The sequence below is a fragment of the Moschus berezovskii genome, chromosome 21, assembly GCF_049115385.1.
Source record: "Moschus berezovskii isolate FMDL1 chromosome 21, NW_MosBer_1.0, whole genome shotgun sequence".
NCBI lineage: Eukaryota > Metazoa > Chordata > Mammalia > Artiodactyla > Moschidae > Moschus > Moschus berezovskii.
The window spans coordinates 46,893,053-46,916,763 of record NC_142480.1 but is presented as its reverse complement, the minus strand read 5'-3'; the positions used below and the strand labels follow the sequence as shown (position 1 = coordinate 46,916,763).

At 44.9% G+C, this 23,711-nt stretch overlaps 1 protein-coding gene across 2 annotated transcripts in view; it reads right to left on the bottom strand.

Moving 5' to 3' along the window:
• FSD2 (fibronectin type III and SPRY domain containing 2) overlaps nt 1-23,711 on the bottom strand; it is a 44,805-nt gene that overhangs the window by 14,959 nt on the left and 6,135 nt on the right. For both annotated transcript variants that reach the window (XM_055417893.2, XM_055417894.2), the window contains exons 2-8: nt 20,519-20,683; nt 19,167-19,352; nt 5,228-5,933; nt 4,993-5,088; nt 3,214-3,444; nt 1,995-2,017; nt 590-711 (exon numbers count right to left, since the gene is read on the bottom strand). In XM_055417893.2, the coding sequence (XP_055273868.2) occupies nt 590-711; nt 1,995-2,017; nt 3,214-3,444; nt 4,993-5,088; nt 5,228-5,863 (1,108 nt within the window). In that variant the 5' untranslated portion in view covers nt 5,864-5,933; nt 19,167-19,352; nt 20,519-20,683. The remainder of the gene's footprint in view (nt 1-589; nt 712-1,994; nt 2,018-3,213; nt 3,445-4,992; nt 5,089-5,227; nt 5,934-19,166; nt 19,353-20,518; nt 20,684-23,711) is intronic.

The window sequence follows — 23,711 nt, the reverse complement described above, 5'->3', positions numbered from 1 at the left end:
AGAAGGAAAACCTAAAATGATAATATAAAACATTTTTCATAATGTTGGTGGGTGTTGCTGGATGAGAAAGGAAAGATGATATTAAATTCTAACATCAGTCTTAAAAAATGAGTCCTCACAATAAGATTTTTAAGAGCCACCTGGCACCATGTGACATGCTATACATACATTACTTGTTTATTTCTCACCGTGTCTTCATGAGTCATTGTTATGTCCATTTTACCAAGGAAACCAAGGCTCAGAGAGGTTAGGTGAGTTGTCCAGGGTCACACAGGTAGGAAGTAGCAGGGCTAGGATTCTCGCCAGCTCCACAGGATTAAAAAATCCATCTCTTAATCCTATGCTAAAAACAACTACTCCAGGGACCAGATGCTGGCACCCTGGAGAGGGAGCAAGGATATTTATCCCAGGAAGGTCAACCTCTGTTTTCACCCTTACAAGCCATAAAGACAAAAACACGAAGCTCATGCAGCTGGTGGGGGAAAATGTCTGTTTCTAGATCTTTATGATTTTTTTTTTAGCCATCAAAGTTTTTAACTCAAAGCTCAGAGAAACTGGTGTGAAGTATGCACCCAGGTAAGACACGCACCTGGGATGGTGTTTATGGAGCCCATCAGCTCCTCCACATCAGAGAAATCCAAGGTCTGGTCTTCAAAGTCGGGCTGCGCTGAGATCTCCACATCTGTTTTTGTTTTCAGGAATTTTCCGAGTCTATCGGTATAAAAAGACACGCTAACAAGAATGGAGGGATACTCTCCCCAGGGTCACTAGTGAGCAGCAATGAGGGCCTCTTTACTGAACTCTTTTTTTAAATAATTATTTTGTTTTGGGCCACACCAGGTGGCATGGGATCTTAGTTCCCCAACCAGGAATCGAATGAACCTGCACTCCCTGCACTGGAAATGTGGAGTCTTAACCATTGGACCTGCCAGGGGAGTCCCCAGCTGAACTCGTATGTCCTTATTTTAAAATGCTGCGGGTGGCCTTCTGGCCTATGCTTCAGTGACTGACCTATGAAGTCACCGGAGGGGATAGGTATGGCTGGTTTACACCTTTGAGGAGAGAAGGGGTAGGGTCATGTCAGAGGGTGGGGGGCTGGGGGATGTGGGCCAAAAAGCCCCAGATCCACACCTTCTGGAAGATCCTTAGATGCTGACCTGGGAGCTCCCACCTCCACACCACCCCAGGACCCAGAGACACGCAGCCTCTCCACATGGTCAAGTACCCTCAAGTTGATGAGCATGAACTGGGGCTCTGGGTCTTCTGCACCTGCTCCCGGCTGTCACAGGGTTTGTAAGGAGCAGAGGCAGAATTTGAAACCATGTCTGTCTTTTGCCAAAGGTTATGCTCTTAACCCTGACATTTTTAAACTTTACTGTTTGTGTTGCTTTACAGGCACTGTCTGATTTTATTCCCACAAAGCTATCCCTGTTTGTCAGTAAGGAAGGTGAGTCCTAGACTGGTTGGACTTGCCCAAGGTCGTGGGGGTATCAGGGTTTAAACTCCTCTCTGACTCCACAATGTGCATGCTTTCTGCAGCGCACAGTCTGGGTCCTGGCTTAGCTGGGGGACACTGGGGACACTCTTTTTTGCTTTTTGACCACGTGGCATGTGGGATCATAGTTCCCCAAACAGGGCTCGACCCACGTCCCCTGTGGTGGAAGTGTGGAGTTTTAATCACTGGGCCACCAGGGAAGTCCCACTCTCTGGATCTCTGTTCCTCCTGGTGAAAGGAGGGGCTCGGGGAAACCCCACCCCTGCTTGAAGGCTGAGTCTCACCATATGCTTGCTCCCTTCCAGCTCTGAATTCTAAGATTTGGTACCAGAGGGTTTTTGTGGTCCCACACTATCATTCCAAAGCCAGTGCTATTTATTTTAGGGGCAGACACAGAAGCTGAACCTGGGACCATATAACCAAGGGGAACTGATACCTAGTCAGGTATCTAGAAGTAAAAGAACAGAAAAAGAAATACATGTCAGAATAAAAGTATTACCTGTCAGCCATAGCCACAGCATCCTAAAAAGGAGGAGAAAGAGAAAAAAATATTAAACTGATTTTGGAAATAAATTTCTTTTTCAAACTATATAATAATATAAATGTATCTTAAAATTTGGAAGTTAGTAGAAGAGAAAAATCAGCCACATCCACACCCTAAACAAAAACGACTCTTACGACACCTATGTGGTTTCTTCCCATTAACATGACGTGATCACTTTCCAGGTGACAAATGGTCTAGGGGATCATCAGTTTGAAAGACTGCATCACGGTTCATTGAATGGGAACTCCATCATTTACTCTATTGTTGTACATTTTGGCTGTTTCTAATTTCTCACTACTATAAATAACAGAGAAGACATACTCACATATCTCACTTTTTCCACATTCTAGATTATGTCTGTGAGCTACAGTGATACTGTGGACAAATTGGTTCAAAATGTCTGAGTGTTGACGGCTCTGACGGTGGCTGCCAACCTGCTGTCCAGCTTCCATCACGCACCCCGCCCTCACCCCAGGCATGGCAGGAGGGAAGGGCTGTGGGGCTTGGAGGACCACTATGGGTGTGGCCAATGGAAAGGGCATATTTGGCAACTAGGAAGCTCTGGAGGCTAGGGGCCCCTCCCTCACATCCTAGATCCCACATCTGCCCCATATTCCTGTGGGACCCTAAAGAATGGAGACCCCAGCTCTGGCTGAGATTAAAATTCCCAGTCTGGCTGCATGGGGACTTGGAGTCAGATTGAGGAGGATTTTAAGGACTTTTTTTGCATGTCTGAGCTTATGAACTAAGATGTCTAACAGCAGCACTTGTAACTGAGAAACAGGAGGTACCTTTCTAGCCTGGACATCTTTCTCCCCCGACCTCCAAGAGATCATCTGAAATGGCCAGAAAAGCCTCAGAATCCTGTTTTTGCCCCACTCCACAGTGAGAGCACCTATCTCTGGGTAACCAGGACAGAGGAACACAGACTCTGGTGTTAGCTGAGCAGTGGTGGAGGAGAGGGTCAGCTGTGTATGAGCCTGCTCGGCTACCTACGGTGAAGCTGTGCAGTGAGATGGGGTATGTGTTGTCATGGTTACACATCCAGTGGAATCAGGTGGATGCCGACCATGAAAGTCTGTTCCAAACCCTCCAGGCAGAGAGGGGACAATCTAACCTACTCTGGCCATGACTGTCTTTCCAGTTCGTTATTTCATTTCACTTCATTACTGACCTTTATGAAATCAACCTTCTCTTCGTGACACATCTCCTCTATCGTTTCCATCAGTTCTTTGCAGGTGTCAAGATTTTCTCCACAGTTGACCAGCTGTTCATACAAGGCTTCCAGCTTCTCTTTCTTTTTCTCCCCTAGAGCTTGTATTTTTTCTTCATATTTTTGAGCAAGTGTTTCCAAGATCTCGTTGTAATGAGACTCAAAGTTTTGTTCTTGTCTTCCAAAATTCTCCTGCAAGATATAGTTGATCTCAGCTGTCATTTCAGTGCATGTATGTTGGCTCCAGAGTCATTTGGGGCATGAAAATGTATCTACTCAGAGATGTTTTGGTCCCTCCCTGTTAATCTTATTGTCTCTTGCCAGGATGCTGAGGTGGACAAAGGTGGAATTAGGACCAGGAGTCTCTAGCTAGAACCCCAGGGATAATCTTAACAAGAAGTATTGGTTTCTTTGCTGGTGGAATTTTACAATCCTCTTCCCCATACCCCACCCACCTCCGGTGCACTGGATCTCTGGACCTTGACAAGAAGACGTCTGCCCTGGAAGAGTCCTACCTAACTTGCTTTCCCTCTTGAGCTCTCACGACACTCCCCTCCACTCCTTGATGGTTGAATTATGCAAACATCAGGATCACACAGATCCTCATAACAACCAAGAAAAAGATGCAGGGGGGAGGGGAATAACCCAGGTGTTGCTGCCTAATACATCAGAAAAAGCAGGAAGACAGAGAGAGGGTTGTGCCAGTATTTAATCCTGGAATGCAACAGATGGGAAATATTAATTAACCTTTATCAACTCCTGATCCCCCTTAGACTGGAAACCCAGGAGAGCTCTGCGGGTTCAGGGAGTATTCACTGAGTATGGACTGTATATGCAAGACTTGCTCAGAATGCCTGAAGAGAGGGAGAAGCGGTAGATGACCCCCACCGGTGCTGAGTGTAAAGGAAGAGGTCAGAGTCCTCACAGAGGGTGGAGACACTGAACTGAGAGCAGCGGGCAGCACGGAGTGGAGGGCGCCTTTTCCTGGCTGCTGTACACTTACCCGCCTACCACCCACCACCCAGTGCTTAGATATGAAAGGGCTGGTCCCTTCCCTGTGTCTTCCATAGGAAATGAGTGCAACAGCTCCCCTCCCTTTTAAGACTGGGGGTGGGGAGGAAAGTCTAGCTTCATGGGAAAGGAACCCAGGGCTTAGTTCATTCACACAAGATGCTCCCGTTGATGCAATCTGAGGCTGCATTAACAGAGGCAGAGCGCCCACATGAAGGGAGGGGACATAGGAAGTCCCCTGGTCCCATTCCTGGGCTGCCTCATCCGGATGGCGAGGTTGCGTGCGGGTGTCCGGCAGTAGGTGATACACCTAATAGGCACACCCAGGGAACTGTGACATGTTTGGTGACAGGCACAGAAACTTATTGGCCGTGTGAGAAACAGGTAACAACTAAGGAAAAGAACTCATCAGTGACAGGACGGGTGTCTTGCAATGTCTGTTTGGCTGGCCCATGGAAGAGTCCTAACTTACAGTGTGAGTGGAGACATAAAGATACTGAAGACTCGCCCATGAGAGCTAACAGTTCAGTAGGGAATGCTGCCAGGTAATCGGTTCCACAGGTTTATGCCCCTGTGCTATGGGAAGGCAGACAGAGGGGCGAGGGAACAGGAGCTGCATCAACACCATACATTCCAAGAAACAGGTTCCCTAATTCACACCAGACACAGCTGCTGACTCAACCACTCCTGGCTGCATGTATCTGACAGAGTCATTGAGCGTGCTCTTACCTCCACCGTGATGAAAACCTCTTCTAAGTGACTTGCAAAGTTTTCCATCTCAATAATTTGCTTTTCCAACTTGAACATATTTTTGTGAATTTCATCCTGTCAAATAGAGGATCCCAAGAAGACATTAACTCTATGTTTTTTCTCTGTCTTTCGTAGAAGGCATTTTAGATTCATTCCCTGCCTTGAGATACAAATATGATCTCAACAGAAAGAAGACCTAAGCAGACCTACTTACCTTGGCGCTCTCCAGGGCTGTACTGAGCGGGGTCACCTCATGCTGCTTGTGTTCATCCTGATCCTTCTCTGACGCTCTTATTGGAGTTTTGCAAGTGATACAGAAGATGTCAGCCGCTTCTTCCTCGTCCTCCTCCTCTGGGATGACGTAGCACTCGTACTCCTCGCTGGCACGGCCGTGGCTGTACCTGTAGGCTTCCTGCAAGTCCCGGCACTGGCCTGCTGAGCCCCACCCCGTGAAGCCTAGGTCCTCACCCTGAGCCACCTCGCCAGTAAGTCCCCAGTCTCTCTGCTCACTCCCCATCATCATATAAGAAGGATATTCTGAAACCTCTATTCTGGGTGTGTTTTCCTCAATAAACTCATCCCCTAATTCGTGATCATCTTCAAGTCCATAGAGATGGACAAGTTCATCCACCTCCTCTCCAAGGTCTCTCTGAGCCTTCCCTTTCACACCTCCTCTCATGGGCTCATGGGTCATTTCAGCTTGGACACCTTCTCTTCTCATCCGGGTACTCTCTTCTGGGAAGATCTGCAGTCTGTCTTCAGAGTCATACAGATCCATGTGATAGAAGCGGAAATCCTTCGAAGCAGCAGACCTGCCCAGCCCTGGTGCTTCCCCGGCTCCCTCCTCCATCGCAGCTCCAGGCAGCACCTCTGTACAAGGAGGACTCTGCCTGGACAGTCCTTAGTGGATCTCCTGGGTCCTAGAACACAAAACCCCATTTCTGAGAAGGTTGTTGCCATAGATAGTTATTTCATTGGGCTCAACTCATTCGCATTAAAAAAAAAGAATTTCATCTAAGCAGCTCAGTTGTAGTTTCACTTTAAACAATCTGTAAGGAAAGGTTTGCTTTCTGCAGGAGGATGGACTTCCTGAAGCTCCAATACTTTGGCCACCTGATGCCAAGAGCCAACTCATTGGAAAAGACCCTGATGCTGGGAAAGATTGAGGGCAGGAGGAGAAGGGGGCGACAGAGGATGAGATGGTTGGATGGCATCACCGACTCAATGGACATGAATTTGAGCAAACTCTGGGAAATAATGAAGGACAGGGAAGCCTGGCGGGCTATAGTCCATGGGGTTGCAAAGAGTCAGACACGACTGAGCAACTATACAATGACAACAAAGCTTAAAAGAGACAGGAGAAATTATGAACAAAAACATAAATTGGGGGCTTCCCTGGGTGGCTCACGGAGAAGGCAATGGCAAGCCACTCCAGTACTGTTGCCTAGAAATCCCATGGATGGAGGAGCCTGGTAGGCTGCAGTCCGTGGGGTCGCTAAGGGTCGGACACGACTGAGCGACTTCACTTTCACTTTTCACTTTCCACTTTCACACATTGGAGAAGGAAATGGCAACCCACTCCAGTGTTCTTGCCTGGAGAATCCCAGGGACGGGGGAGCCTGGTGGGCTTCCGTCTATGGGGTCACACAGAGTCGGACACGACTGAAGTGACTTAGCAGCAGCAGCAGCAGCTGGGTGGCTCAGTGGTAGAATGCCAATGCAGGAGACACGGGTTCAACACCTGATCCTGGAAGATCCCACACGCTGTGCAGCAACTGAGCCCGTGCACCACAACTACTGAAGCCCGCGTGTGCTAGAGCCCATGATCCGAGGAGCCACCGCAGTGAGGAGCCCGTGCATCACAATGAGAGAGTAGCCCCTGCTTGCTGCAACTAGAGAAGGCCTACACAGCAGTGAAGAAACAGCACAGCCAAAAGTAAATAAGTAAATAACCAAACTATTGAGCAGCTCAGTTGCAGTTTCACTTCAAACAATCTGTAAAGAAAGGTTTGCTTTCTACAGGACTATGGGCTTCCAAAGCTTAAAAGAGACAGGAGAAATTACGAAAAAAACAAACCATAAATTGATTTGACTAACAAATGATCTCTATACATTTAAAAACCTAAAAATCCCAAAAGGCAAACTAATAAGAAGTGTTTCAGGCAGCTATTATTAAATAAATTATGTAAATTAATTGAAAAGAAAAATCTCAGTAGTAAGGCATATTCACAAAATAATTTCCTTTGCATATAATGTTACCTATACAAAACCATTTGGAAAATACTTCATCCTTATGAGTAACAGCAGCTTCCCCAATGACTCAGTGGGTAAATAATCCACCTGCAATGCAGGAGACACAGCAAATGTGGGAGACTTGAGTTTGATCCCTGGGTCGGGAATATCCCCCGGAGGAGAAAATGGCAACCCACTCCAGTATTCTTGCCTGGAAAATCCCATGGACAGAGGAGCCTGTGGCATGTGAGATCTTAGCTCACAGACTAGGGATCGAACCTGTGCTCCCTGCAGTGGAAGTGCAAAGTCTGAACCACTGGACCACCAGGGAAGTCCCTGTGCTAAGAAATTTTACACACGTTTTTCTGTGTGGTAGCCACTGCTATTATCCCCATTTTACAGACTGGGAAACAATTGGCTCCCAGAGGGTATCTTGTGCAAGGAAGGTCACATGGCTAGTAAGTTGTTGAACTGGGATTTGAATCTGAGTGTGTGTAGTGGCCATGAGACTGAGCCTCGCAGACATCCAATTATAGGGACCATAACCAGGGGTTTCAGCTACACTCTGAAAGTCACTGTCACAATTGCATAGAGGACACACTCCCTGTTGGCCTCTCCCATCCAATGACAAAGTGTAGCAGGGACACTAAGGCAGATCCATTTCTGATTGACACAAAACTACCCTGGTGGCAAATCTTGGCTGCCGGACTCCTTGACAGCCATGCCAGACCTTTCCTAGAGTGTGTGGTGGGCTAGGACGATTCTCCAAACCTCCCTTCCTTCTGTCCATATCTGACCCCAGCCTTTCCTATCTTTCTCCCCTTTATAATCTCACACAATAAAACAGTGAGAGATTATAGTTTATAATTATAGTCCCCTAATAAAACATAGCCCCCTATGTTTTATATATATTTATCTAGTCCCCATGGACTGAGGAGCCTGGTAGGCTGTAGTCCATGGTGTCACTAAGAGTCAGACACGACTGAGTGACTTCACTTTCACTTTTCACTTTCATGCACTGGAGAAGGAAATGGCAACCCACTCCAGTGTTCTTGCCTGGAGAATCCCAGGGACGGAGGAACCTGGTGGGCTGCCGTCTACGGGGTCGCACAGAATCGGATACGACTGAAGCGACTTAGCAACAGCAGCAGCAGCAGTCCCCTAGATTATAGTCCCGTAATAAAACAGTGTGTATCTAACTTCTATTTTGGTGCCTGCTTCTTGGAAGGCCTTGTTAACACAGTCTGTTGGACTATAAAGTCCCTGTTTGCTTCTTGGCACAGAACTACCATTATATTACTTTTTGTTAATACTTTAGTGTTTGTTGCTCAGTCGTGTCCAACTCTTTGTGACTCCACAGACTGTAGCCCACCAGGCTCCTCTGTCCATGGGATTCTCCAGGCAAGAACACTGGAGTGGGTTGCCATTTCCTTCTCCAGGGGATCTTCCTCCAGGGCAATGAACCTGGGTCTCCTGCATTGCAGGCAGATTCTTCACCATCTGAGTCACCAGGGAAGCCCCTTGCTTTAATGGATACATAGTTTACATGAACAGAGGAGCCTGGCAGGCTACAGTCCATGGGGTCACAAGAGTTGGACATGACTGAGTGACTAAACTACAACCCACCTGCCTAAAGGCTATACTTCAGTGGATTTTAGCATAGTCACAGAAATGAGCAATGATCTCCACAGTCAATTTTAGACCATTTTCATTACCTCAAAAAGAAACTCTGGGGACATCCCTGGTGGTCCAGAGGCTAAGACTCTGAGCTTCCAATGCAGCAGGCCCAGGTTTGATCCCTGGTCAGGAAACTAGATCCCACATGCTGCAACTAAGGGTTTACACACTACAATGAAGATCAGTGATCTCATGTGCTACAACTAAGACTTGGCACAGCAAAATAAAGAAAATAAATATTAAGAAACTCTGCACTCATTAGCTATCATGACTCACATTTCTCATTTCCACTAGCCCTAAGCGACCACAAACTTATTTTCTATCTCTACAGATTCTCCTATTTGGACATTTCATATAGATGGAATTGTATGGTATGTGGTCTTCGGTGATGAGCCTCTTTCTTAGCGTAGTTTTCAAGGTTCATCCAGGTTGTAGCATATGTCAACACTTCATTTCTTATTAGAGCTGAATAATATCCTATTGTATGGATATATCATATTTTGTTTATCTACTCATCCATTGATTCGCACCACTTCCCGTTTCATTTGGGTTGATTCCACCTTTTGGCCATATTAAATAATGCTACTAAAATATGTACAAGTTTTTGTGTGCATATATGTTTCATCTCCCTTGGGTAGATGCCAAGGAGTGGGATTTCTGGATCAAATAGTAACTCCCTGTTTAACTTTTGGAGGAATACCAGATGGTTTTCCAAGGTGGCTGTATTATTTTACATCTCTACCAGCATTGTATGATTTCTCCACATTCCTGTCAACACTTGTTACTGTCGAGTTTTACTTTTATCATAGCATGAAGGCAGAAGTGAGCCAGGTTGGCAGGCAGGTGAGCAAAGAAGAGTAGGAAGCACTGTACAGGCATAAAGTGCATTGCACTCCAGGATCTAACGCCTGATGGCCTGAGGTGGAGCTGATGTAATAATAAGAGAAATAAAGCGCACAATAAATACTATGCCCTGAGTCATCCTGAAACCATCCCCCGATCCCAGTTCACGGGAAAATTGTCTTCCATGAAACCACCCCGGTGCCAAAAAGGCTGGGAACTGCTGTGGGAGGAATGACAGAGAGTGGTCACCAGGCCTCATGAGAGACCCTCAGTTAGAAGCTTGCAGATGAGCTGCTTTCAGATTCCTGGCCCTCAGGAACCATGTAAGACAATGAACATTTGTTTACTGTTTGAAGCTACTAAATTTTGGCAAAAAATTATCATGTAGCAAACAGACAACTACTACACTGCTCCAGACTAAAATAAGCTTTTTCCCTCTTGTTAAACTTCTCTCCCTCCTCTTTTTTTTTATTTCACATTTGGGCTTCTCTAAAGAGTTTCAGTTGTGCTTCCCAGGTGGCTCAGTAGTACAGAATCTGCCTGCCAATGAAGGGGACACAGGAGATGTGGGCTTGATCCCTGGGTCAGGTAGATCCCTGGAGAAGGAAGTGGCAACCCACTCCAGTATTCTTGCCTGGAGAATCCCATGGACAGAGCAGCTTGGTGGGCTACAATCCATGCGGTATCTAAGAGTTGGATGCAATCAAGCTGCTGCTGCTGCTGCTAAGTCACTTCAGTCGTGTCCGACTCTGTGTGATCCCACAGACGGAAGCCCACCAGGCTCCTGCGTCCCTGGGATTCTCCAGGCAAGAACACCGGAGTGGGTTGCCACCTCCTCCAATGTGTGAAAGTGAAAAGTGAAAGTGAAGTCGCTCAGTCGTATCCGACCCTTAGCGACCCCATGGACTGCAGCCCACCAGGCTCCTCCATCCATGGGATTTTCTAGGCAAGAGTACTGGAGTGGCTTGCCATTGCTTTCTCCGAGCACCAAAGGGTAGCAGTTAAACTGCTGATCCGCAGACTATAGCATTTGTACACTAAGACATTCCAAGGAGGACATGGACATGGATAGTTTTAAGAGTACCAGTTTCCAGATGTCCAATGTAATATTTAATCTTTCCCAGAGCTGCTCAGCCTGGCAATGAGCCAGCAGTCGAGGCTTCCTGCAGGTGATCTTGTCACAATAGCCCTTCATCTTTTTATTAGAAATGTAGAGCTATAACTCTCACTCATCCTGAATATTACATTCCACTGTGAGATTTCATTGCTTTGGAATTAAAAAAACCCCAGTGGGGCAAATGAAAGGACAATTTGAAGTATTGGTATCGTGTCGAAAGAGTGAATGACATTTATTGAATGGATAAGAAAATTTTTTGTAAGTTAAGTGGTTTCCAATTCTTTGCTTTCAACAAAATTGAAGGAAGATCTAATCAAGTGTCATCTCACACATGGTCTAAAATGATTTTTCATGATATATTACTATGTAATTTTTGGCATACACTTCGGGAAGAGTTCAGAGAATTGAGTGACATTGCTGTAATAAAACAGCTTCATTTTCCATCTACTTCTGTAGGTGAACAAATTTGCTTGGTGCTTACAACTACAAAATGAAAAACAGAAAGACAACTGGCATTCATTTCTGTTGCATTCTAGAATATGTCATCTTCATCCATGGATGAACAAATTAACTTTAAGAAAAAGTCCCATTCACTTTATTAAGGAATGCATTTCCATTTTACTTTTTTCTTTTGTTCAGTAATTATTTGCCAGAATGTGCAAACATCATGTCACACTGCTGGTGTGAATGTGCTCACATGCTCAGCTGTGTCCAACTCTTCACGATCCCGTGAACTGTAGCCTGCCAGGCTCCTCTGTCCATGGGATTTCCCAGGTAGGAACACTGCACTGGGGTGCCATTTCCTTCTCCAGGGGGTCAAACCCCATCTCTTATGTGTCCTGCACTGGCAGGCAGACCCTTTACCACTAGGGCCACCTGGGAAGCCCTGTGATTAAAAATTGTATTGATAAATTTAATCCAGAAGGAAAAAATATTATATTATTCTTAAATTTGTTTATATTTTTTTGGGGGGGGGCAGTCCTCTCCTGTCCTCCTCACCGCCCTTAGCCTTTCCCCGTGGTTCACAAGGCAGAACTCAGAGCACGTGGGGGCAGGTGGCAGGAAAAGCCTGGCGGGCTGTCTTGGGAGTGAGAATGGAGGTCTGGGACAACTGGGCAAAGTGTTGTCTCTGAGCAGCCTCAGCTGCATGGACAATTCTTTCCCCCAAGGGTACGGGTAGAAGTGCTAAGTGATCCTTGGACTCTGCAGGCAGAGACAGAGAAACAAGGATGAACCTGAAAGCCAAGAGCAGGAATATGCAGGGAGGGGACTGGGACCCCCAGGATCAGTTCAGGACCTCATAGACACTAAGGCCAGAGAGCGGAGAGGCTGAAGAATGTGGGTTCTCTGGACAGCTGCTGAACCAACTGGGCCTCCAGGTGTCTCCTAGCATGGTCTACAGAGATGGTTGCAGGTGTGTGGCTTGAGAGACAGGGTCAATGTCCCACCACACATAAAACTAGAAAGAAGAGAAAAATGAGAGATGACAACTTTGGTCACCTGATGCAAAGAGCCAACTTATTGGAAAAGACCCTGATGGTGGGAAAGACTGAGGGGCAGGAGGAGAAGGGGGCGACAGAGGATGAGATGGTTGGATGGCATCACCAACTAGATGGACATGAGTTTGAGCAAGCTTGGGGATTTTGAGCAAGGACAGGGGAGCCTGGCATGCTGGAGTTCACGGGGGTGCCAAGAGTTGGACATAACTTAGTCACTGAACAACATGTGAGGGTGTCAAATCTGAGGTGATGGAGGCTTTTCAGAAAGGCGGGTCCCCCTCTGGGCTCTGCCTGCGCTTGGGGAGAGGTGAAGGCTAGAGACAAGGGTTTGGAGTCATTTTCAGACCAGGGAACATGGAAGCTGTGAGCATGGCCAAGATCACCCGGAGGACATGGACGGTGAGCAGAAGAACCAGATGGAAGCCTGGGGACTGCGTTGGCCAAGGCGCAGCCGAGGGAGGGAGTCAGCAAAGATTTCAGCAGGCAGTGGCCTGAGGTGATCACAGCTGAGCCAGCGGAGAAGGAAGGGTGAGTAGGAGCAAACGACACAGAGCAGTCAAGGGAGCACAGGGCAGTGTCCCTGGATTTCACCATTAGGCCATCAGAAAATGTGATACTTAAACTGCAACCAGGACTTTCTTGGCATTAGTGGTTAGGACTCTGTGCTTCCACTGCAGGGGGTGCAGGCTTGATCCCTGGTCAGGGAACTAAGATTCCACATGGCATGGCTCCAAAAAAGTAATAATAAAAATAAAATAATATTTTTTTCCTTCTGGATTAATTTATCACTACAATTTTTAATCACCAGGTTTCCCAGGTGGCCCTAGTGGTAAAGAATGTGCTGCCAGTATAGGAATCCACAGATTCGATCCTTGGGTCAGGAAGATCCCTTGGAGAAGGAAATGGCATCCTATTCCAGTATTCTTGCCTGAGAAATCCCATGGACAGAGGAGCCTGGCAGGCTACAGTCTGGGTGCGTGCTTAGTCATGTTGGACTCTTCATGACCCCATGGACTGTGTAGCTCTCCAGGCTCCTGTGTCCATGGGATTCTCCAGGCAACAATACTGGAAGTAGGGTGCCATTTCCTCCTCCAGGGGATCTTCATGACTCAGGGATTGAACCCACATCTCCTGAATTGGCAGGTGGAGGGATGAATGAAGGTCACTCCCAGAGGCAGCATCACCAAGCAAGAGGCTCTGGGACTAGTGCTTTGTTCCCAACCCCAGCATCCAGGACTTAGGAAGACGGCGAGAGCCTGGATGTTCTTTGGGGTTGCTGGTAAGAACCCTGCTCACTACTAGACCCTGGCTGGATGGTCCTGGAATGTCCTCATCAACACAGCCTGTTGTACGGATGCGTCAAGTGAAGCAGGACACATCTCATGATAAGTCTGTATCCCAACAGAAACAAAAGCCAGGGACACACACACACAGACTCAAAGGATTGCTAATTCTTCCTGGGTAGCATGTTCATTGCCAAGGACTACTTTAGCCAGGGTCTCCCTTAAAATGTCCCCAGAGTCAAAGAGGGAGGGACATCCCTGTAGCTCAACAGTAAAGAATCCACTTGCCAATGCAGGAGACAAGAGTTTGATCCCTGGGTCAGGAAGATCTCCTGGAGAAGGGAACAACAACTGACTACAGTATTCTTGCCTGGGAAATGCCATGGACAGAGGAGCCTATAGTCCATGGGGTCGCAAACAGTTGAACATGACTTAGCGATTAAACAACAAGGCCAACGGGGTTGTACAACTATGGAAGCACCACTTTGCTTTCTTCCTGGACTATGATCCATCCTAGGTCCCCAAATTCATTCTTTGGTCCACAAAGTAATCAGAGTCTGCTGTCAGAAGGGGCTCTAAGTACTGCCTCCACTATCCTGTGTGTCTGTGTAACTAAGAATTATTCCATTCTGCGAAGGGATAGACTCTTCAATAAGTAGTGCTGGGGAAACTGGATAGTCACATGTAAAAGAATGAAACTTGACCCCTATCTTATGTCACTCATCAAAATAAACTCAAAATGGATTAAAGACTTAAATGTAATAACTAAAACCACAGATTCCTAGAAGAACACATAGGGGGAAATTTCCACATATACATCAAAAGCACAAGCAACAAAAGCAAAAATAAACAAGTGGGACTACATCAAACTAAAAAACTTTTGCACAGCAAAAGAAACAATCAATAAAATAAAAAGGCAATGTATGGAGTGGGAGAAAATATTTGGAAACTATCTATATGATAAGGAGTTAATTTCTAAAACATAGAAGGAACTCATACAACCCAACAGCAAAAACCCCCCAACAATTTGATTTAAAATTGGGCAGAGGACTGAAATAGACTTTCATCTTGCATCTTAGCATGGCTATTATAAAATAGACAAGAGATAAGTGAGGCAGTGATTAAGACCATCCCAAAGAAAAAGAAACAAAAAAAGGCAAAATGGTTGTCTGAGGAGGCCTTCCAAATAGCTGGGAAAAGAAGAGAAGCTAAAGGCAAAGGAGAAAAGGAAAGATATACCCATCTGAATGCAGAGTTCCAAAGAATAGCAAGGAGAGATAAGAAAACCTTCCTCAGTGATCAATGCAAAGAAATAGAGGAAAACAATAGAATGGGAAAGACTAGATCTCTTCAAGAAAATTAGAGATTCCAAGGGAACATTTCATGCAAAGATGGGAGCAATCAAATACAGAAACGGTATGGACCTAACAGAAGCAGAAGATATTAAGAAGAGGTGGCAAGAATACACAGAAGAACTATACAAAAAAAGATCTTCATGACCTAGATAACCATGATGGTATGATCACTCATCTAGAGCCAGACATCCTGGAATGTGAAGTCAAGTGGGCCATGGGAAGCATCACTACAAATAAAGCTAGTGGAAGTGATGGAATTCCAGTTGAGCTATTTCAAATCCTAAAAAATGATGCTGTGAAAGTGCTGCACTCAACATGCCAACAAATTTGAAAAATGCACTGTGGCCACAGGACTGGAAAAGATCAGTTTTCATTCCATTCCCAAAGAAAGGCAATGCCAAAGAATGTTCACACTACTGCACAACTGCACTCATCTCACACGCTAGCAAAATAAAGCTAAAAATTCTCCAAAAGAGGCTCCAACAGTACGTGAACTGAGAACTTCCAGATGTTCAAGCTGGATTTAGAAAAGGCAAAGGAATTAGAGATCAAATTGCCAACGTCCGCTGGATCATCGAAAAAGAAGAGTTCCAGAAAATCATCTACTTCTGCTTTATTGACTACGCCAAAGTCTTTGACTGTGTGGATCACAGCAAACTTAGGAAAATTCTGAAACAGACGAAAATACCAGACCACCTTACCTGCCTCCTGAGAAATCTGTATGCAGGTCAAGAAGCAACAGTTAGAAACAGACATGGAACAACAGACTGATTCCAAATCAGGAAAGAAGTATGTCAAGGCTGTGTATTGTCACCCTGCTTATTTAACTTATTTATGCAGAGTACATCATGAGAAACTCTGGGCTGCATGAAGCACAAGCTGGAATCAAGATTGCCAGGAGAAATATCAATAACCTCAGATATGCAGATGACACCACCTTTATGGCAGAAAGCATAGAACTAAAGAGCCTCTTGATGAAAGTGAAAAAGAGAGTGAAAAAGTTGGCTTAAAGCTCAACATTCAGAAAACTAAGATCATGGCATCTGGTCCCATCACTTCATGGTAAATAGGTGGGGAAACAATGGAAACTGTGACCAACTTTACTTTTTGGGGCTCCAGAATCACTGCAGATGGTGACTGCAGCCATGAAATTAAAAGGCGCTTGCTTCTTGGAAGAAAAGCTATGACCAATCTAGATGGCATATTAAAAAGCAGAGATATTACATTGCCAACAAAGGTCCATTTAGTCAAAGCTATGGTTTTTCCAGTAGTCATGTACGGATGTGAGAGTTGGACCATAAAGAAAGTTGAGCGCCAAAGATTGGTGCTTTTGAGCTGTGGTACTAGAGAAGACTCTTGAGAGTCCCTTGGACTGCAAGGAGATCAAACCAGTCAATCCTAAGGAAATCAGTCCTGAATATTCATTGGAAGGACTGAAGCTGAAGCTCCAATACTTTGGCCACCTGATGGGAAGAACTGACTTATTGGAAAAGATCCTGATGCTGGGAAAGACTGAAGGTGGGAGGAGAAGGGGATGACAGAGGATGAGATGGTTGGATGGCATCACTGACTTGATGGACATGCGTTTGAGTGAGATTTGAGAGTTGGTGATGGATAGGCAAGCCTGGCATGAGGCAGTCCATGGAGCGGACACCACTGAATGAGTGAACTGAACTGAAGTATGGATAAGGATGTGGAAAATGGGGAATTTTTGTCTACTGTTGATCGGAGTGTAGTGTAGCCACTATGAAAAACAGTATGGAGGCTCCTCAACAAATTAAAAATAAAACTATCATACAATCCAGCAATCCCATTTCCGTGTATGGACCTGAAGGAAATGAAGTCATAATCTTGACGAGATATCTCCACTCATGTTCATTGTAGCTTTATTCACAATAGTCAAGACATGTCCATCAATGGATGAGTGTGTAAAGAAACACACACACACAATGGAAAATCACGCAGCCATTAAAGGGAAAGAATTTCAGTCAGTTGAACTGAGGTGGATGAACCTAGAGTCTCTTATACAGAGTGAAGTAGGTCAGAAAGACAAATACCATATATTAACACATATATATGGAATCTAGAAAAATGGTACTGATGAAACTATTTGCAGGGCAGGAGTAGAGATGAAGGCATAGAGAATGGACTTGTGAAAATGGGGGGAAGAAGAGCATGGGATGAATCTGGAGATTAGCACTGGCATATTTACACTGCTGTGTGTAAAACAGATAACTAATGGGAAGCTGCTGTATAACACAAGGAGCTCAGCTTGGTGCTCTGTGAGGAGCTGGAGGGGTGGGATGGGGATGGGCAGGAGGGAGTCTCATGAGAAAAGGGATATATACATACATATATATGCATATATACATATGTACAAAGCAACTATCCTCCAATTAAAAAAATTTTTTTAAAGAACCAAATAAATAAATAAGTAAATAAAAGTATTATATGGGAAATACAGCAATGATTGAAAAAAAAGAAGAAGGAGTTCTTTCACACCAGCTTTCGTCTTTTGAATGAACCAGCACAAACTGGTTTGGGAGCTTGGCAGCAGAAGGAGAAATATTGTGACACACCCCACAGTTACATTCACTTTTCCCCTTAATATCTAGACTCTTTCCATTTCCTAACAAAATATTCAGAACTGGGGGACAGAGGAATATTGACACCAAATTGTTATTTGATAAGTGTAAAACCAAGGCTCAGAGAAATGCAGTAATAAATCATAACTTATAAAAAATATATTAGGGATTTCCATGGCGGTCCAGTGGCTAAGACTCTGAACTCCCAATGCAGGGGGCCCAGGTTGGATCCCTTGTTGGGGCATTAGATCCCACATGCCACAACTAAGACCTGGCACAGCCAAATAAATAAATTAATTAAATAAATGTTAACAAATACATTAGTTGGGTAGCTTCCACTCTATGCAATTGATCTGCAGTTAAAAAAAAGAGACTTTTGCCTAAGTCTTACATAGGAGGTGTGTTCCTGCACTTTAGTTAGAAAAATTCCTGATAAAAACAAGTCTTTTAACATTTTATGGATCATGGATATCCCTGAGAATGAAAGCTGTGAATTCTTTCCCCAAGAGTAGCTGATAAGGGCACAGATACAATTTTGTATACAATTTGAGAAGTTCATCCATGTATCTCCTGGTAATTTCTGAGTCAAGGCTAAAGAAACCTGCTTTAAAGTATTAGCTGTACAGTGTTTTTATTTTTTTATTTTTTATTCTTGCAGTGTGGCAGGTGGGATCTTAGTTCCCCAAGCAGGGATTCAACCTGCGTCCCCTGCACCCCTCCCTACACTGGGAGCACAGAGGCTTAACCATTGGACTACCAGGAAGTGCCCAGCGGTACAGTTTTGCAAGATGGTTCAAATCTGCACAGCCTACACCTGAAAACTTTCTAAGGGAGGAGGGGGATGCATAACAAGTAAAAAGTGATTATGATGCTGTTTATCAGTATTTGAATCAAAGCTTAAAATTATGGTTTGGCAGCATACACATGCAGATTAAAATAAAAGGTATTCATCAACCTGATACCATAGCCAAATGGTATCAACATTCAAGGTTCCAAACTGTTCTGACAAATGGACCCCTGCACTAAAAATACCCTAAGGACACACTGCAAGAACCACTGCTGCTGCTGCTGCTAAGTCGCTTCAGTCATGTCTGACTCTGAGACCCCATAGACGGCAGCCCACCAGGCTCTCCTGTCCCTGGGATTCTCCAGGCAAGAACATTGGAGTGGGTTGCCATTTCCTTCTCCAATGCATGAAAGTGAAAAGTGAAAGTGAAGTCACTCAGTCGTATCTGACTCTTAGCGACCCCATGGACTACAACCTACCAGGCTCCTCCGCCCATGGGATTTTCCAGGCAAGAGTACTGGAGTGGGGTGCCATTGCCTTCTCCACTAGCTCCTCTCTATCTGTATCTGAGGCTTTCACGCCCTGTTCTGAGGCCACATTCTTGAATCCTTGCTATAAGAAGGCACAGGAAACGTTCACATTGTTTACTGCAATGTACACACATCTGCAATTTAAGATGACATCTCTTCCCACCTAAAGGAAGACATTGTGGCACTAAGTTACTGGGTTTCTAGTAAACATTTTGCATTAGAAGAATGACTACACAAAAACTTGCCTGCTAATTTAAGGATCCGTAAAGTCTTCTTTTAACTTGGAGGCTGTGGGTAACTGCTAGAAACTGCATTCGCGTTCAGCAGGCTTTCCCTCCTGGTGACCTCTGCATGCCCAGCAAGCCACCCCTGCCCGTTTTAGCCACAGTTCTACAAGTGATGAAGGTGATGGTAACATGAGCTGGCTCCGGCTGCAAATAGCAACAGGCCTGCCATGAGTGAAAGCCCAAATATAGACCTGCCCACTGCTAACTGCTCAAGTGTCACCAGCAGAAGTTACATGCTGTCCCCTGAATTACTTCCATTACCGTAGGGACTGGAGTCTGGTGCCTCCATGGAGGGGATTAAGATGTCTAGTCATGTATAGAGGGTAGAGGGCTGTCACAGCAAGGACAGGAGGCTGGCTGCAGGCCACAAAGAGGAGGAGGACTTCTGGGAGACCCCAGGTATCCACCTGGCCTGAGGGGCTTTACCCAGAGTCTTTTCAACAAGAGCAACTCCTTAGGTAATCAAAAATAACTTCATTTTTTTTCTCCCACAATTCCTTGAACATTTACTCATGTATTCTCCTCTCAGGATAAAAATCCAGCACACCGAGGACTTCCTGCTCCCTCTTAGGTAACATACAGTCCTAGGGTCATTTGAAGGCATAGTCTCCATTCAGTAACGGAAGGTACAGTCTAATATGTTAATTTAAAAATCAAACTTAGTTTGGACTTTTCAGGTGGCACTAGTGGTAAAGAACCTGCCTGCCAATGCAGATGCAGGAGATCTAAGAGTCCTGAGTTCAGTCCCTGGGTTGGGAAGATCCCCTGGAGGAAGGAATAGCAACCCCCTGAAGTATTCTTGCCTGGAAAATCCCATGGACAGAGGAGCCTGGTGGGCTACAGTCCACAGGGTTGCAAAGAGTAGGACATGACTAAGGTAACTTAGCACCTAGCACAACACCAAAAATTAGTTTGGCCAGCATCAGAATCTCCTCCATTGCCCAGCTGAGGCCTCTGTAGCTAGAAATATGCCTTTTCTCCCTGCACCTCCTCCCAAAGCTGCTAGTTTGTTTGCCAGGGGCAGGAGGCGATAAGGTGATAAGGCAGCGCCTATCTGAGCTAATGCCACCGAGGGTGGGTGCTAGCTTCTGCTTCTCTGGGGCAAACACTCAAATCTCTCTGAGCTTTTCTACATCTCTGGGGTTCCCCATGATGCTCTCCCCTGGAGTTCCCACCGCCAGAATGAGAACCCCTCTATTTCAGGGGGTCCCTTGTACTCCTCCTCCAGGCTCTGGGGGGCCACCTCTAAGATGCCTCAAATGAGGTCTCCTCACGCATTCAGCTGGTTCTCTCAGGCAGGATCAAGGCACCTCCTTGCTGGCTCGGTGGTCCGGCTGGCCCTCATCTGGATCTTGGGATTCAGGCTCTGTCCTTGGTCCTGGCAAACTCAGACACAGATGCTTCCAATGCAGCCATTCCACCAGCTCAGCCACCAGAGCAGCCAGTCCTCTCTCCTCCGGCCACCATTGGCCCACCTGAAGGAAATACAGCAAACTCTCTGAAGGGTCCTGTTTTTGAACCCTTCACAGGGCTTAGGGGTAGAGGGTAGGATTTCCAATACCGCCCCTGCCTCTGCCAGTCCAACCACAGTTCTCTTCAGAAAAACTACTCCACTAGTCTCCCTCCCAGACACTCTCTCTTCTTCACTCTGATCCCTTTTTATTTTTTTCCATTGGTGCAGGGTTCTGGACCATTTCCTTTAAAAGTTTGCATGTGGTGATTTGATCTTAGAATTTGACATCTATTGCTTTTTAAAACCTTAATCAAAATTTTATTTTAAAAAACATTGTTACTGCCAAGTATCTATATGGCGAAAATATTGGAAGCAAATAAAACATCAAAAGCAAAAAATTTGAAAGAATAAATTACACAAAGATGCATGTTCACCACAGCATTATCTCTTTTGGCAGAAAACTGAAGTTAATCTATCTCTACCAAAATAGAATCATTTAAGTAAATCACAATAATGTCAACTCAGTATTGGCAAGTATTAAAATAATGATGTAGATATCTATTTTTTAAATGTGGAAAATGCCCACAATATATTTGTAGAAAGAGTAGAAAGTATAAAGACTATGCAGAATATTAGGGACAGGGGTGTACCTATGGCTGATTCTTATGGATGTATGACAGAAAACCACAACATTCTGTAAAGCAATTATCCTTCAATTAAAAAAATAAATTAAAAAAGAGTATGCAAAATATTATTACAGTATAAAACCACCTGATGCAAGGAACTGACTTATTGGAAAAACCCTGATACTGGGAAAGATTGAAGGCAGGAGGAGAAGGGGACGACAGAAGATGAGATGGTTGGACGGCATTACCGACTCGATGACAAGCTCCGGGATTTGGTGATGGACAGGGAAGCTTGGTGTGCTTCAGTCCATGGGTTCACAAAGAGGTGGACATGACTGAGTGACTGAACTGAACTGAGTAAATATATATACACACACACAATATGAAAGCAAGGATTACATCTTCTGAGTTGTATTCAGTTCAGTTCAGTTCAGTCGCTCAGTCATGTCCGACTCTCTGCGACCCCATGAATCACAGCACGCCAGGCCTCCCTGTCCATCACCAACTCCCAGAGTTCACTCAAACTCATGTCCACAGAGTCGGTGATGCCATCCAGCCATCTCATTCTCTGTCGTCCCCGTCTCCTCCTGCCCCTATCACTCCCAGCATCAGAGTCTTTTCCAGTGAGTCAACTCGTCGCATGAGGTGGCCAAAGTATTGGAGTTTCAGCTTTAGCATCAATCGTTCCAATGAACACTCAGGATTGATCTCCTCTAGAATGGACTGGTTGATTCTCCTTGCAGTCCAAGGGACTCTCGAGTCTTCTCCAACACCACAGTTCAAAAGCATCAATTCTTCGGTGATCAGCTTTCTTCACAGTCTAACTCTCACATCCATACATGACCACTGGAAAAACCATAGCCTTGACTAGATGGACCTTTGTTTGCAAAGTAATGTCTCTGCTTTTTAATATGCTATCTAGGTTGGTCATAACTTTCCTTCCAAGGAGTAAGCGTCTTTTAATTTCACGGCTGCAAAAAGCATCTGCAGTGATTTTGGAGCCCCCCAAAATAAAGTCTGACACTGTTTCCACTGTTTTCCCATCTATTTCCCATGAAGTGATGGGACCAGATGCCATGATCTTTGTTTTCTGAATGCTGAGCTTCAAGCCAACCTTTTCACTCTCCTCTTTCACTTTCCTCAAGAGGCTTTTGAGTTCCTCTTCACTTTCTGCCATAAGGGTGGTGTCATCTGCATATCTGAGGTTATTGATATATCTCCCAGCAATCTTGATTCCAGCTGGTGCTTCCTCCAGCCCAGCGTTCCTCATGATGTACTCTGCATATAAGTTAAATAAGCAGGGTGACAAAATACAACCTTGACGTACTCCTTTTCCTATTTGGAACCAGTCCGTTGTTCCATGTCCAGTTCTAACTGTTGCTTCCTGACCTGCATACAGGTTTCTCAAGAGGCAGGCCAGGTGGTCTGGTATTCCCATCTCTTTCAGAATTTTCCACAGTTTATCGTTACTTTTATCTTTTTATCTCTGATGTGTCCATTTTATAATAATTATATTTACCATGTGCTACTTTTAAAAAGTCTTTATTTCCTGTTTTAAATAGTATATAGTGTTTGACTCAGAAAAAGCAAATACTACAAAAGAACCAAACCATAAAGTGAATGTAAAGCAGTCATACATCCTGGTAACAACAATTATTAGGCTTGGTGTATACTTATCCATATTTTTTCTAAGAATATATACAATTATTCCCCTCACATGAAATAAAAATTATAGAAAGCCTGCTAATTTCATTTTGAAAAAGCAAATAATTTAGAAAGACTAATAGAAATGATAAAATAATATAAAAATACAGTTAAAAGACATTCTATAAAGAATATACAGGGGCTTCCCTGGTGGCTCAGTGGTCAAGAATTCACCTGCCAATACAGGAGATATAGGTTCAGTCCCTGATCCAGGAAGATCACACTTGCCACAGAGCCACTAAACCCATGCACCAAAACTATTGAGCCTGTGCTCCAGAGCCTGGGAACCGCAATGACTGACCCCCTGTGATACAACTACTGAAGCCCACATGCCCTAGAGCAGTCCTCTGCAACAAGAGAAGCCACCACAGTGAAAAACCAGGGTGCCGCAACTAGAAAGTAGCCCCTGCTCATTGCAACTAGAGAAAAAGTGTGCTCAGCAATTAAGACTCAGCACTGCCAACAAGCAAATTAATTAAATTATTTTTAAAAAGAATATACAAAAAGATATTAAAACAGACCAGTTCAGTTCAGTCATTCAGTCATGTCTAACTCTTTGTGACTCCATGGACTACAGCATACCATGCTTCCCTGTCCATCACCACTCCTGGAGCTTACTCAAACTCATGTCCATTGAATTGGTGATATCATTCAACCATCTCATCCTCTGTTGTCCCATTCTCCTGCCTTCAATCTTTCCCAGCATCAGGGTCTTTTCAA